The sequence below is a fragment of the Bos mutus genome, chromosome 22 (assembly GCF_027580195.1).
Source record: "Bos mutus isolate GX-2022 chromosome 22, NWIPB_WYAK_1.1, whole genome shotgun sequence".
Taxonomy (NCBI): domain Eukaryota; kingdom Metazoa; phylum Chordata; class Mammalia; order Artiodactyla; family Bovidae; genus Bos; species Bos mutus.
Window position 1 is genome coordinate 61,249,725 of NC_091638.1, and position 11,664 is coordinate 61,261,388.

Consider the following 11,664-nt stretch of genomic DNA (forward strand, 5'->3'; position numbering starts at 1 on the left):
GCCCAGAGAGGCCCCCCTCTGCCCTTGACCGCACCTCTAGGCCCTCCCCCGGGCAGGCCCGCGTCTGTCCCGGGGACCCCCGCAGCCCCGCCCCGCCCCCGCCGCTCCTCCCGAGCGGGTGCCTCGGGCCGCAGCCGCCCGGCCTCGGCCTCCTCGGGTGGCGCTCAGGCCGCCGCCGGGGCTGGTGCCCCGCCCGCGCGCGCCGAGCGCTGTCCGGACCCGCCTGCGTCGCCGGCCGGGGGCGGGGCCTGCGGGCTCGGGGCGGGGCCCGGGGCGGCACCTCGCGTCTAGGTCTCAGGCCCGGGCCGGCTGTGTCTTCTCTGCTCTCCCAGCCGCCGCTGCCGACCCCGCCGCCCGCCGCCCGCCGGACTCGGACGCGTGGCCGGTGAGTGCACCGCCGGGCACCGACGACCGGGAGAAGCTGCGCGCCTGGCGGCCCCGCAGGCTCCTACCGGGGGTAGACGAGTGCCCGGAGGCCCGGCGGGCCGAGGGTCCGCCGGGCGAGGGCAAGGCGCCTCCTTGGTCTCCGGACGGTCCTTGCGGCCCCCTCGGGCCGGGGGCTCCTCCCGAACACCCCACGCACTGCGCGAACACCGGTGCCCTCCTCTCCGCCGGTGCGAGTGGGCGGGCCGTGCGCCCCGCCTGGGCGTGGGGGTGGCGGCGGCGGTGACTTCATCGCGGTGACGCGCGAATTCCTCACCGGCCGGGCGGGAGCCGAGCTGGGAGTCCCCCACCTTGGGGCGTGGGCCGCTGACAGGCCCGGCTGGGCTTCGGGAGCCGGGGGTGGGGCGGCCGTGTCCAGGGCCTCGGGAGCTATTTCTGGCTGGCCCTTCCCTGGGGGCTCACCTCCTCCGGGCACTCTCGGAAAGGCGGCCCGCTCCTCAGCCCTTCGCCCAAGGGCGGGCCGTGCGGGTGGAGCCTGTGCCTGGAAACAGCCTTCCCAGGACCCCGGACCCCGGGACAGTCCCAGGTCCGCCGGCGCGGGGGCTCTGCACTTTTTCTTCTTCCCGGGCGGCAGTTACTGCCGCTTGGTGGGGGAAGGGCCAGTTACAGGCCAGGTGCCAAGGCTCAGACTAAGGGGCTTGGAGGAGGCGTGCGGCCCCTCCCAGGATCGGACTGTCCAGAAATGTCTTCTGCCCTGCCCCGCCCTAGCCCAGGCCAAAATACCGGGCCTGGCCGCTCCCTTCTCCGCGGGCGGGGGGCGGGGCGGACGCGGCCAGCTCGCGGCCAGTACCTGGGTCAGCTACAAGGAGGGATGGTGGGATCCTGCCCATCCAGGTTGAGCCTGACCTGTGGCCTGTCCCTGGCCCTCTAGTGGAGCCTCTTCAGGCGGGAACTTCTGTCTACCTGCCCTACAGAGGAGCCATCCCACCAGCCAGGTGAGTGCTAGGCGCAGCGGCTAGAAGTCCAGCTCGGGGAGGTGCTGTGTCTGTCTGGAAACAGGGCCCCAGGGCTCCTCTGCCCTCTGTGTCTCCACCCCGCTCATGCAGACACCCAGAAAGGAGAGGGTGGGGTGGCTCTGGGGAGGGGCACAGGCTGGAGCGACACTTCCCCCTGGGTCGGTGTGGCTGTCCCCATTCAGGAAGGACCCCCAGGTCTGGGGGTGGCGCCTGCCAGCTCTGGCTGGAAGGAAGGCAGGCCGGCCCTTTATGAGGCCTAAGGGCCTTCTCCAAGGCCATAGGACTAAGTTAGAAAAGCACAGATCAGTCTACTTTTGAGCAGCTTCTGCCCCACCCCCCCGCCCCAGCAGCCAGTAGGATCCTGCCACCCTGTGACGTGGGGCCCTGGGAATGTTTGGGGTGGGGTGGTGTGGGGGGCCTGTCTGAGCTCACCCGAGGTGCCTGCTGGGCCGTCCTACCTGGCTGCCTGCAGGGCTGAGTCAGCCCGTGGTGGTGGTTGGGGGTCCTCCATGCCTCTCCCAGTGCCCTGGGCGCTGGTCAGGGAAGCCGGGCCCCCCAGGCTTCAGCTGGGCCGCGGGCACCACGTCCGCCCTGGCTGCGGTGATGGCGGGGGCTGCCGTGCAGCCCTCCCGGGAGGGGTCCTGGTTCCCACAGACGCTCCCAGAATCGTCACCCAGGCAGGCGGTTGGCTTGGCCCCAACCTGGTCTGGACACGTGTCCCCCGCTCCTCTCCCCGCTGGCGTTTGGCTGTCCTCCTGGGCAGCCTGTCCCCCACCCACCGGCCCCAGGATGGGCGAGTTTGGGGAGAAGTCGACAACATGTGGCACCGTCTGCCTCAAGTACCTGCTCTTCACCTTCAACTGCTGTTTCTGGGTGAGCAGTGGGCACCCCCTTCCCCGACCTCGGAGGAGCCTTGCCGGGGGTCCACGCCCGGGGCCGGATGTGCTGACCGGTGTGCACTGCCCGCAGCTGGCTGGTCTGGCCGTCATGGCCGTGGGCATCTGGACGCTGGCCCTCAAGAGCGACTACATCAGCCTGCTGGCCTCGGGCACCTATCTGGCCACAGCCTACATCCTGGTGGTGGCGGGCATTGTTGTTATGGTGACCGGGGCACTGGGCTGCTGTGCCACCTTCAAGGAGCGGAGGAACCTGCTGCGTCTGGTCAGCAGGGCTTGCTGCACCGAGGGTGGGGGTGGGGCTCCCTGCCAGGCTGCCCGGGGTTGGTTCTGGGTTAGGAGGGCTTAGAAGGGAATGATGGGTGAGACTGCAGGACAGACTCTGCTGTGCTCACCTGGGAGGGGCTCCTTGCCCACCTGTGGGTCCTCGTATCCCAGCTGGGCCAGCAGAGGGAAGACACCTGAGGAGGAGCACTGGGAGGCCTGGGGGTCCCCCAGCCCTCACCTGCTGCCGGGGGCCGCTGTGTGGCCACTTGGCAGCTGAGGGCAGTGGCTGCGCTCTGTCACGCCTGGCGCTGGGTGTCCTCACGGAATGGGGGTGTCCGCGCCCCAGCCCACCTGAGTCCCTGCGCCTCCCCCAGTACTTCGGCCTGCTCCTCATCATCTTTCTGCTGGAGATCATTGCCGGGGCCCTGGCCTACATCTACTACCAGCAGGTGAGGGCTGGGACAGGCCGTGTGAGGGCGTGGACGTGCACTTAGGGACACGGACACCCACTCGCTGGGCCACACATGCACAGGCAGGGCATGCACGTGCAGGCCTGCCGTGTAGGGGCACACACGCGTGGGCTAGGAAGGACAAAGACGCACTAGGCTGCAGTGCGGAGCCTTGCGCCCTCAGGCCCTGGAGAGGGGGCGGGGCCACAGGTGGAGGGTGGGCCACAGGGACCGCCAGCTGGCCCTCCGCACCCAAGCTGCCTGCTTGGCTGAGGCAGGTGTCCAGGGAATCTGGAGTGCCTTCCCTGCCGCCGACCCTGCCCACGGCCATCTGGGTGACTCCCAGCCCCCTGGCCTACAACCACCCGTCTGAGCCAGCATCCAACGCCCATTCCCTGACCCCAGCCCTTCCCAGAGTCCTTCTGCATGCCCCCGCTCCCGGTCTACGCCCACTCCCACCCTGCCCCACCTCGGAGTCTTCGACCAAGGCTGCAGCTGTCCCTCCCTCACCCCAGCTGAATGCAGAACTCAAGGAGAACCTCAAGGACACCATGACCAGGCGGTACCACCAGCCGGGCCACGAGGGCGTGACCAGCGCTGTGGACAAGCTGCAGCAGGAGGTGGGTGGCTGGGAGGCGCAGGGCGGGGCCTCCCTGGACCTCTGCGGGAGCCCCACCACAGGGCTGGGCCCGGGGCTCTGCCTGAGCTCTGTTCCTGTTGCAGTTCCACTGCTGCGGCAGCAACAACTCGCGAGACTGGCAGGACAGTGAGTGGATCCGCTCGGGCGAGGCGGGCGGGCGAGTGGTCCCTGACAGCTGCTGCAAGACTGTGGTGCCCGGCTGTGGGCGGCGGGACCACGCCTCCAACATCTACAAAGTGGAGGTAGGCCGGTGGGGCCTGCTGAGCGGCCTGGGATGCTGGGTGGCCCCGTCCCCGAGGCGACTGGAGGACTCGCCACCTTCAGCAGCCCCTCCACCCCTGCAGGGCGGCTGCATCACCAAGCTGGAGACCTTCATCCAGGAGCACCTGAGGATCATCGGGGCCGTGGGCCTGGGCATTGCCTGTGTACAGGTGTGTGTGTGTGGGGGGGGTGCTGGGCATGGCCCGTGTGCAGGTGTGTGTGCGGGGGCTGGGCATCGCCCGTGTGCAGGTGTGGTGTGCATGGGGGGCTGGGCATCACCTGTGTGCAGTGTGTGTGGGGCTGGGCATCGCCCATGTGCAGGTGTGTGGTGGGGGCTGTACCTCGCCCGTGTGCGGTGTGTGTGGGGGGCTGTACATCGCCCGTGTGCAGGTGTGTGGTGGGGGCTGTACCTCGCCCGTGTGCGGTGTGTGTGGGGGGCTGTACATCGCCCGTGTGCAGGTGTGTGTGCGGGGGCTGGGCATCGCCCGTGTGCAGGTGTGGTGTGCATGGGGTGCTGGGCATCACCCGTGTGCGGTGTGTGTGGGGGACTGGGCATCGCCCATGTGCAGGTGTGTGGTGGGGGCTGTACCTCGCCCGTGTGCGGTGTGTGTGGGGGGCTGTACATCGCCCGTGTGCAGGTGTGTGGTGGGGGCTGGACCTTGCCCGTGTGCTGTGTGTGTTGCGGGGGCTGTGCATCACCCGTGTGCAGGTGTGTGGGAGGAGCTGGGTATCGCCAGTGTACAGATGTGGTGTGCATGGGGGGCTGGGCATCACCCGTGTGCAGGTTTGTGGGGGGCTGGGCCTCGCCCGTGTGCCATGTGTGTTGCGGGCCGGGGCTGACGTGCTCTTGCTGGCCCTGTGCTCAGGTGTTCGGGATGCTCTTCACCTGCTGCCTGTACAAGAGCCTGAAGCTGGAGCACTACTGAGTGTGTCCACGGGCACCCGCCCTCCGTGCGCTGCAGCTTCTCACCATGCGTTGACTACTGACACTCCTGAGAGCCAGAGTGCTGCGGTCCAGGCGGCGACTCTGCCCCGTCCCCTACCGGGGAGACTGTTCTGCTGCCTGGACCCCCACTGTGCCATCACCGTGCCCTCCGGGAACCCCCAAGCCCAGAGGCAGCTTCAAGTGCCTTTAGCTACACACCAAAGTCCCAAGACCTAAGGTCAGCCCCACCTATCTGCTGGGCTGGGGGTTACCCCCTCCCACCACCGTCTCCTTTGGGCTGAGATCGTGGCCTTGGGGTGCTCCCTGAGGCCTGTGCCAGTTGGACAGAAATGGGCTGGTGCGGGGAGCTGGGCAGCAGCAGGTGAGGAGGCCCCAGGTACCTCCCCCAGGCCCCCCGGGTACTGGGCCTCCTCCTCAACCAGGGAAGAGCCCTCCGGGCTGGGCCTCGGCCGCTCCCCCGCTGACCGCCGTCTGCAGCCTCGTACTGACTAGGTCACGCTGTCACACTCCCCCAGAGGCAGGACCCTGAGGGTTATAGTCACTGCTGTAGTCCATGCCTAGGACTGCTCTTGCTACTTGATAGGTGCTCAATAAACATCTGTGGAATGGATGGCTGAGATGACTTCACTGACAGAGGTAGTTCTGGTCTCCAAGGGCTGTCACGTCGGCAGAGTGAACAGACCCACCCCCAGGGCCGCAAGAGGCGGACACGGGGCTCCATGGGACAGAGGCTGGGCCAGCTGCAGACAGGCCCCGCAGGAGCTCAGCTACTCCCTGGATGCAGGTCTGGTGATGCGGCAGAGCCCCGAGGGAGCGGGGCTGAGACCCCAGGGAGCGGGTGACTGGACCGCTTGCGGTTTCCAAAGGCCTGTCTGGCCACCGCACAGGGACCAGGGACCTTGGGAGCGAGTCAGGTGGGGTCTGGCAGGACGTCTGCCGGCAGGGCGGGGCCAGAGAAGGGTGCTGGGCCTGGTCTCTGCAGAGACCACCCATCAGACGCCTGGGCAGGTGGCCTCAGGAAGGCTGCCTCCCTCCTGCCCTGAGCTGCTGGAGGCACCAGGGCCTGCCTGAGCCCCGCCAAAGTGACAGCTTCTGGTTTGAAGCCTCAGCCTGAGCTGGACCGGGATGAGCTGTCCCCACCCCTGCCCCCGCCAGACAGCTCTCTAGTTGGTCTTCAGGGCAACGCACTTAACGCCTGGGCACCGAGAGCCCGTTCAGAACAGATGCCCAGGAGAGCTGCCTCGGGGCACCCCCCACCTACTGTGGGGTCTCGGGGCTGGCCACAGAGGCGCGTGCCCTCTGGAGCGGAGCTGCCTGCCTGCCTCGGGTGGAGCCTGCAAGCTTCTGGCGGCAGCACACTCAGGATGCGCAGCTGTGACCACAGGGGGCACGGCACTCGGAGCTCAGCAAGTCTGGTGCTTTAGATACTGGGGGAGGAGGTGGGAACCTCTGTTCTCGGCCAAAGGGCACCCAGCACAGCACTGTGGGACGCCGGTGCTCCCACCTCAAGCACTCGTGACATCTGTGCCTTCTGTGGGGCCAAGTGCGCCCACAGAGGAAGGAAGCCCCGTGCCGAGCTCTGCTGTGTGGAAGGCCCACCCTCCTCCTGGGCCGTGAGGGCCTCGGGTACCTGCGAGTGGCCTCATGCACCAAGTAGAACCCAGGAACCGGCGGGGCAGCCCACAAAGCCAGACCAACTGTTAGGACCTCCTGGCAGTCCTCAGAAACATTTATTAGACAGTTCTTTCCAGAGAGAAAGACCCACGCCAACAGAGCCATGGGCAGGCGTGGCTTCCAGCGCCCCACACCCCAGGGGAACAAGCCGTGGGCGAGACACCGCCTGCCTCATCGCGGGGTCACTTCTCCAAGGGTGCGTAGTTGAGCAGCTTCTCGATCAGGTCCACGTGGGCAAGCAGCATGCGGCGGCAGCAGTAGCGCTTCAGGCCCAGCGCATCCAGGGCGTCCCTGCAGGTGGGGAGAAACCGGGTTGCAGCCTGCTCCTCCTGGCAGACAGAGGGCCTCGCCCGGCGGAAGCAGCCCCCTTGCCCCTCCCAGAGACGCGGCCGCAGTCACCCTCAAAGCCTCCTGTGTGCGGGCACCAGCGTAGCACCCAGACCTGGCCTGGGGCATCTCGGGGCAGAGTCTGGGGCAGGCTGCCAGCCCCACGCCCGAGGTAAGAGGAACCCAAGTAAGAGGGTAGGTGTTGCAAGAGGACATCAGAGGACAGACACACTGCAACCATACACACAGAAAACTAGTCAATCTAATCACACTAGGACCACAGCCTTGTCTAACTCAATGAAGCTAAGCCATGCCCGTGGGACAACCCAAGATGGGTGGGTCATGGTGGAGAGATCTGACAGAATGTGCTCCACTGGAGAAGGGAATGGCAAACCAGTATTCTTGCCTTGAGAACCCCATGAACAGTATAAAAAGGCAAAATGATAGGATACTGAAAGAGATACTCCCCAAGTCAGTAGGTGCCCAATATGCTACTGGAGATCAGTGGAGAAACAACTCCAGAAAGAATGAAGGGATGGAGCCAAAGCAAAAACAATACCCAGCTGTGGATGTGACTGGTGATAGAAGCAAGGTCCGATGCTGTAAAGAGCAATATTGCATAGGAACCTGGAATGTCAGGTCCATGAATCAAGGCAAATTGGAAGTGGTCAAACAAGAGATGGCAAGAGTGTATGTCGACATTCTAGGAATCAGCGAACTCAAATGGACTAGAATGGGTGAATTTAACTCAGATGACCATTATATCTACTACTGCGGGCAGGAATCCCTCAGAAGAAATGGAGTAGCCATCATGGTCAACAAGAGTCCGAAATGCAGTACTTGGATGCAATCTCAAAAACAACAGAATGATCTCTGTTCGTTTCCAAGGCAAACCATTCAGTATCACAGTAATCCAAGTCTATGCCCCAACCAGTAACACTGAAGAAGCTGAAGATGAACGGTTCTATGAAGACCTACAAGACCTTTTAGAATTAACACCCAAAAAAGATGTCCTTTTCATTACAGGGGACTGGAACGCAAAAGTAGGAAGTCAAGAAACACCTGAAGTAACAGGCAAATTTGGCCTTGGAATACGGAATGAAGCAGGGCAAAGACTAATAGAGTTTTACCAAGAAAACGTACTGGTCATAACAAACACCCTCTCCCAACAACACAAGAGAAGACTATACATGGACATCACCAGATGGTCAACACCAAAATCAGATTGATTATATTCTTTGCAGCCAAAGATGGAGAAACTCTATACAATCAGCAAAAACAAGACCAGGAGCTGACTGTGGCTCAGATCATGAACTCCTTATTGCCAAATTCAGACTCAAATTGAAGAAAGTAGGGAAAACCAGTAGACCATTCAGGTATGACCTGAATCAAATCCCTTATGATTATACAGTGGAAATGAGAAATAGATTTAAAGGCCTAGATCTGATAGATAGAGTGCCTGATAAGCTATGGAATGAGGTTCGTGACATTGTACAGGAGACAGGGATCAAGAACATCCCCATGGAAAAAAAATGCAAAAAAGCAAAATGGCTGTCTGGGGAGGCCTTACAAATAGCTGTGAAAAGAAGAGAAGCAAAAAGCAAAGGAGAAAAGGAAAGATATAAACATCTGAATGCAGAGTTCCAAAGAACAGCAAGAAGAGATAAGAAAGCCTTCCTCAGCGATCAATGCAAAGAAATAGAGGAAAACAACAAAATGGGAAAGACTAGGGATCTCTTCAAGAAAATCAGAGATACCAAGGGGACATTTCATGCAAAGATAGGTTCGATAAAGGACAGAAATAGTTGGACATAACAGAAGCAGAAGATATTAGGAAGAGGTGGCAAGAATACACAGAAAAACTGTACAAAAAAGATCTTCACGACCCAGATGATCACGATGGTGTGATCACTGACCTAGAGCCAGATATCCTGGAATGTGAAGTCAAGTGGGCCTTAGAAAGCATCACTACAAACAAAGCTAGTGGAGGTGATAGAATTCCAGTTGAGCTATTCCAAATTCTGAAAGACGATGCTGTCAAAGTGCCACACTCAATATGCCAGCAAATTTGGAAAACTCAGCAGTGGCCACAGGACTGGAAAAGGTCAGTTTTCATTCCAATCCCAAAGAAAGGCAATGCCAAAGAATGTTCAAACTACTGCACGATTGCACTCATCTCACACGCTAGTAAAGTAATGCTTAAAATTCTCCAAGCCAGGCTTCAGCAATATGTGAACCGTGAACTTCCTGATGTTCAAGCTGGTTTTAGAAAAGGCAGAGGAACCAGAGATCAAATTGCCAACATCCGCTGGATCATGGAAAAAGCAAGAGTTCCAGAAAAACATCTATTTCTGCTTTATTGACTATGCCAAAGCCTTTGACTGTGTGGATCACAATAAACTGTGGAAAATTCTGAAAGAGATGGGAATACCAGACCACCTGATCTGCCTCTTGAGAAATCTGTATGCAGGTCAGGAAGCAACAGTTAGAACTGGACATGGAACAACAGACTGGATCCAAATAGGAGAAGGAGTACGTCAAGGCTGTATATTGTCACCCTGTTTAACTTATATGCAGAGTACATCATGAGAAACGCTGGACTGGAAGAAACACAAGCTGGAATCAAGATTGCCGGGAGAAATATCAATAACCTCAAATATGCAGATGACACCACCCTTATGGCAGAAAGTGAAGAGGAATTAAAAAGCCTCTTGACGAAGGTGAAAGTGGAGAGTGAAAAAATTGGCTTAAAGCTCAACATTCAGAAAACGAAGATCATGGCATCCCGTCCCATCACTTCATGGGAAATAGATGGAGAAACAGTGGAAACAGTGTCAGACTTTATTTTTATGGGCTCCAAAATCAGTGCAGATGGTGACTGCAGCCATGAAATTAAAAGACGCTTACTCCTTGGAAGGAAAGTTATGACCAACCTAGATAGGATGTTCAAAAGCAAAGACATTACTTTGCCAACAAAGATCTGTCTAGTCAAGGCTATGGTTTTTCCTGTGGTCATGTATGGATGTGAGAGTTGGACTGTGAAGAAAGCTGAGCACCGAAGAATTGATGCTTTTGAACTGTGGTGTTGGAGAAAGAGTCCCTTGGACTGCAAGGAGATCCAATCAGTCCATTCTGATGGAGATCAGCCCTGGGATTTCTTTGGAAGGAATGATGCTGAAGCTGAAACTCCAGTACTTTGGCCACCTCATGGGAAGAGTTGACTCATTGGAAAAGACTCTGATGCTGGGAGGGATTGGGGGTAGGAGGAGAAGGGGACGACAGAGGATGAGATGGCTGGATGGCATCACTGACTCGATGGACGTGAGTCTGGGTGAACTCCGGGAGTTGGTGATGGACAGGGAGGCCTGGCGTGCTGCGATTCATGGGGTCGCAAAGAGTCAGACACGACTGAGTGACTGATCTGATCTGATCTGTCGTCATTCCAGCAGCCTCCCTGGAGCCTGGTGCAAATGCTAAGGCCGTCTGGTGCTTCCCAGTCCACCCAACCAGCTGCACTGAGAACCCCGCCTGGCTGGCATGCTCCAGGTCCCCGAGGTTCACATTTTGATAAAGATGGGGCTGTCCGCACAAGGACCAAAGTAAGACTCTCATCTAGGGTAAACTCAGACAAGTAAGGCGGTAACTGCAGTGCCAAGGGGCAAACAAGGAAAAGAGACCCCACAAAAGCCTGATGATGAGGGCTATGTGATCAGAAGCTTGTCCGATGTCCTAAAAAAGCCCGTGAGTCTGCAGGACACGGTTTGTTGTTCAGTCGCTCAGTCGTGTCCGTGACCCCATGGACCGCAGCACGATAAGCTCCTCTGTTCTCCACTATCTCTCAGAGTTGGCTTAAATTCCTGTCCATTGAGTTGATAATGCTACCTAACTATGTCCTCCTCTGCCGGTCCCTTCTCCTTTTCCCTGCAACCTTTCCCAGCATCAATGTCTTTGAGGACACAGGGATGGGCCTCATAGCAGGGAGACCTTAGGGAGCTGATGAACAGAGGTGGCCAGGGGCCTATTTGCGGTGGAGGCGTGGAGCCAGGATACTCGAGTCCCCAGGCACCAGCGCTTGACAACCAGCTCCCCTCCTCTGCCTGAACTGCGGGGTGGGAGACGCTTTCCTGAGAGCAGGTCTGCAGAACAGGGCTGGCAAAGGCTCGGGGAATAAAAGCCTTGCCAGGGTCACCTGGGATCTGATGAACGTCCCTTGCCCCTGACCTGGAGGCCGAGACCCCTGAGTGCCGCCTCAAGACCCCAACCCCTCAAGCCTGGATCCTCGACACCCGCCCGAGACGCCGACGCCGCAGGCCGGGCCTCCCACCCGCCACCCTGGGCCCCGCAGGCCGGGTCCCCCCGCCCCCGCCGCGGGCCCCGCTGGCCGGGCCCCCCACCCGCCACCCCGGGCCCCGCAGGCCGGGCCCCCCCGCCCCCGCTCCCGCCCCCGCCCCGGGCCCCGCAGGCTGGGAAACCCTCCCCGCAGGCCGGGCCCCCAACCGCCACCCCGGGCCCCGCAGACCGGCGGCCGGGAGCGCGCCGCTCACCCCTCGGTGTACTCGGCCTGCAGCAGGCCCAGGTAGGCCTCCCACTTGTTGCCGACGATCTTGCCACACGTGAAGCAGCGAACAGGGATGATCATGGCGGCGGCGCGAGAGCCAGAAGCTTCGCGGTCCGGCGGCCCGACGCCCGGATCCCCCGGCGCTTCCGCCCCGGCGCGCCCATGGCGCGGGGGTGCCGGCCCGGCCCGTGCACCTCCCGCGGCCGCCCGGCGCCGCCGGCCTCCGCCTCCCGCCGCGACGGCGGC

At 60.9% G+C, this 11,664-nt stretch overlaps 2 protein-coding genes across 5 annotated transcripts; one reads left to right on the top strand and one right to left on the bottom strand.

Moving 5' to 3' along the window:
* Positions 1–232: 232 nt before the first annotated feature.
* CD151 (CD151 molecule (Raph blood group)) lies at positions 233–5,469 on the top strand. 4 transcript variants are annotated; one of them, XM_070360214.1, is made up of 9 exons: positions 233–385; positions 1,316–1,379; positions 2,164–2,273; positions 2,370–2,561; positions 2,938–3,012; positions 3,528–3,632; positions 3,736–3,894; positions 3,997–4,083; positions 4,780–5,469. In XM_070360214.1, the coding sequence occupies exons 3-9, from the start codon at positions 2,190–2,192 to the stop codon at positions 4,837–4,839; spliced, it is 762 nt and encodes a 253-aa protein (XP_070216315.1). In that variant the 5' UTR covers positions 233–385; positions 1,316–1,379; positions 2,164–2,189; the 3' UTR covers positions 4,840–5,469. The 4 variants fall into 4 exon arrangements, with proteins under 4 accessions (XP_070216315.1, XP_070216312.1, XP_070216313.1 ...); XM_070360211.1 differs by having other exon boundaries at positions 344–385; positions 1,279–1,379; XM_070360212.1 differs by lacking the exon at positions 233–385 and adding an exon at positions 739–970 and having other exon boundaries at positions 1,279–1,379.
* A 1,090-nt stretch (positions 5,470–6,559) lies between these two features.
* POLR2L (RNA polymerase II, I and III subunit L) lies at positions 6,560–11,644 on the bottom strand. Its single transcript, XM_070359680.1, has 2 exons — positions 11,405–11,644; positions 6,560–6,824 (listed from the first exon to the last, which is right to left on the bottom strand). The coding sequence occupies exons 1-2, from the start codon at positions 11,497–11,499 to the stop codon at positions 6,716–6,718; spliced, it is 204 nt and encodes a 67-aa protein (XP_070215781.1). The 5' UTR covers positions 11,500–11,644; the 3' UTR covers positions 6,560–6,715.
* Positions 11,645–11,664: the final 20 nt, after the last annotated feature.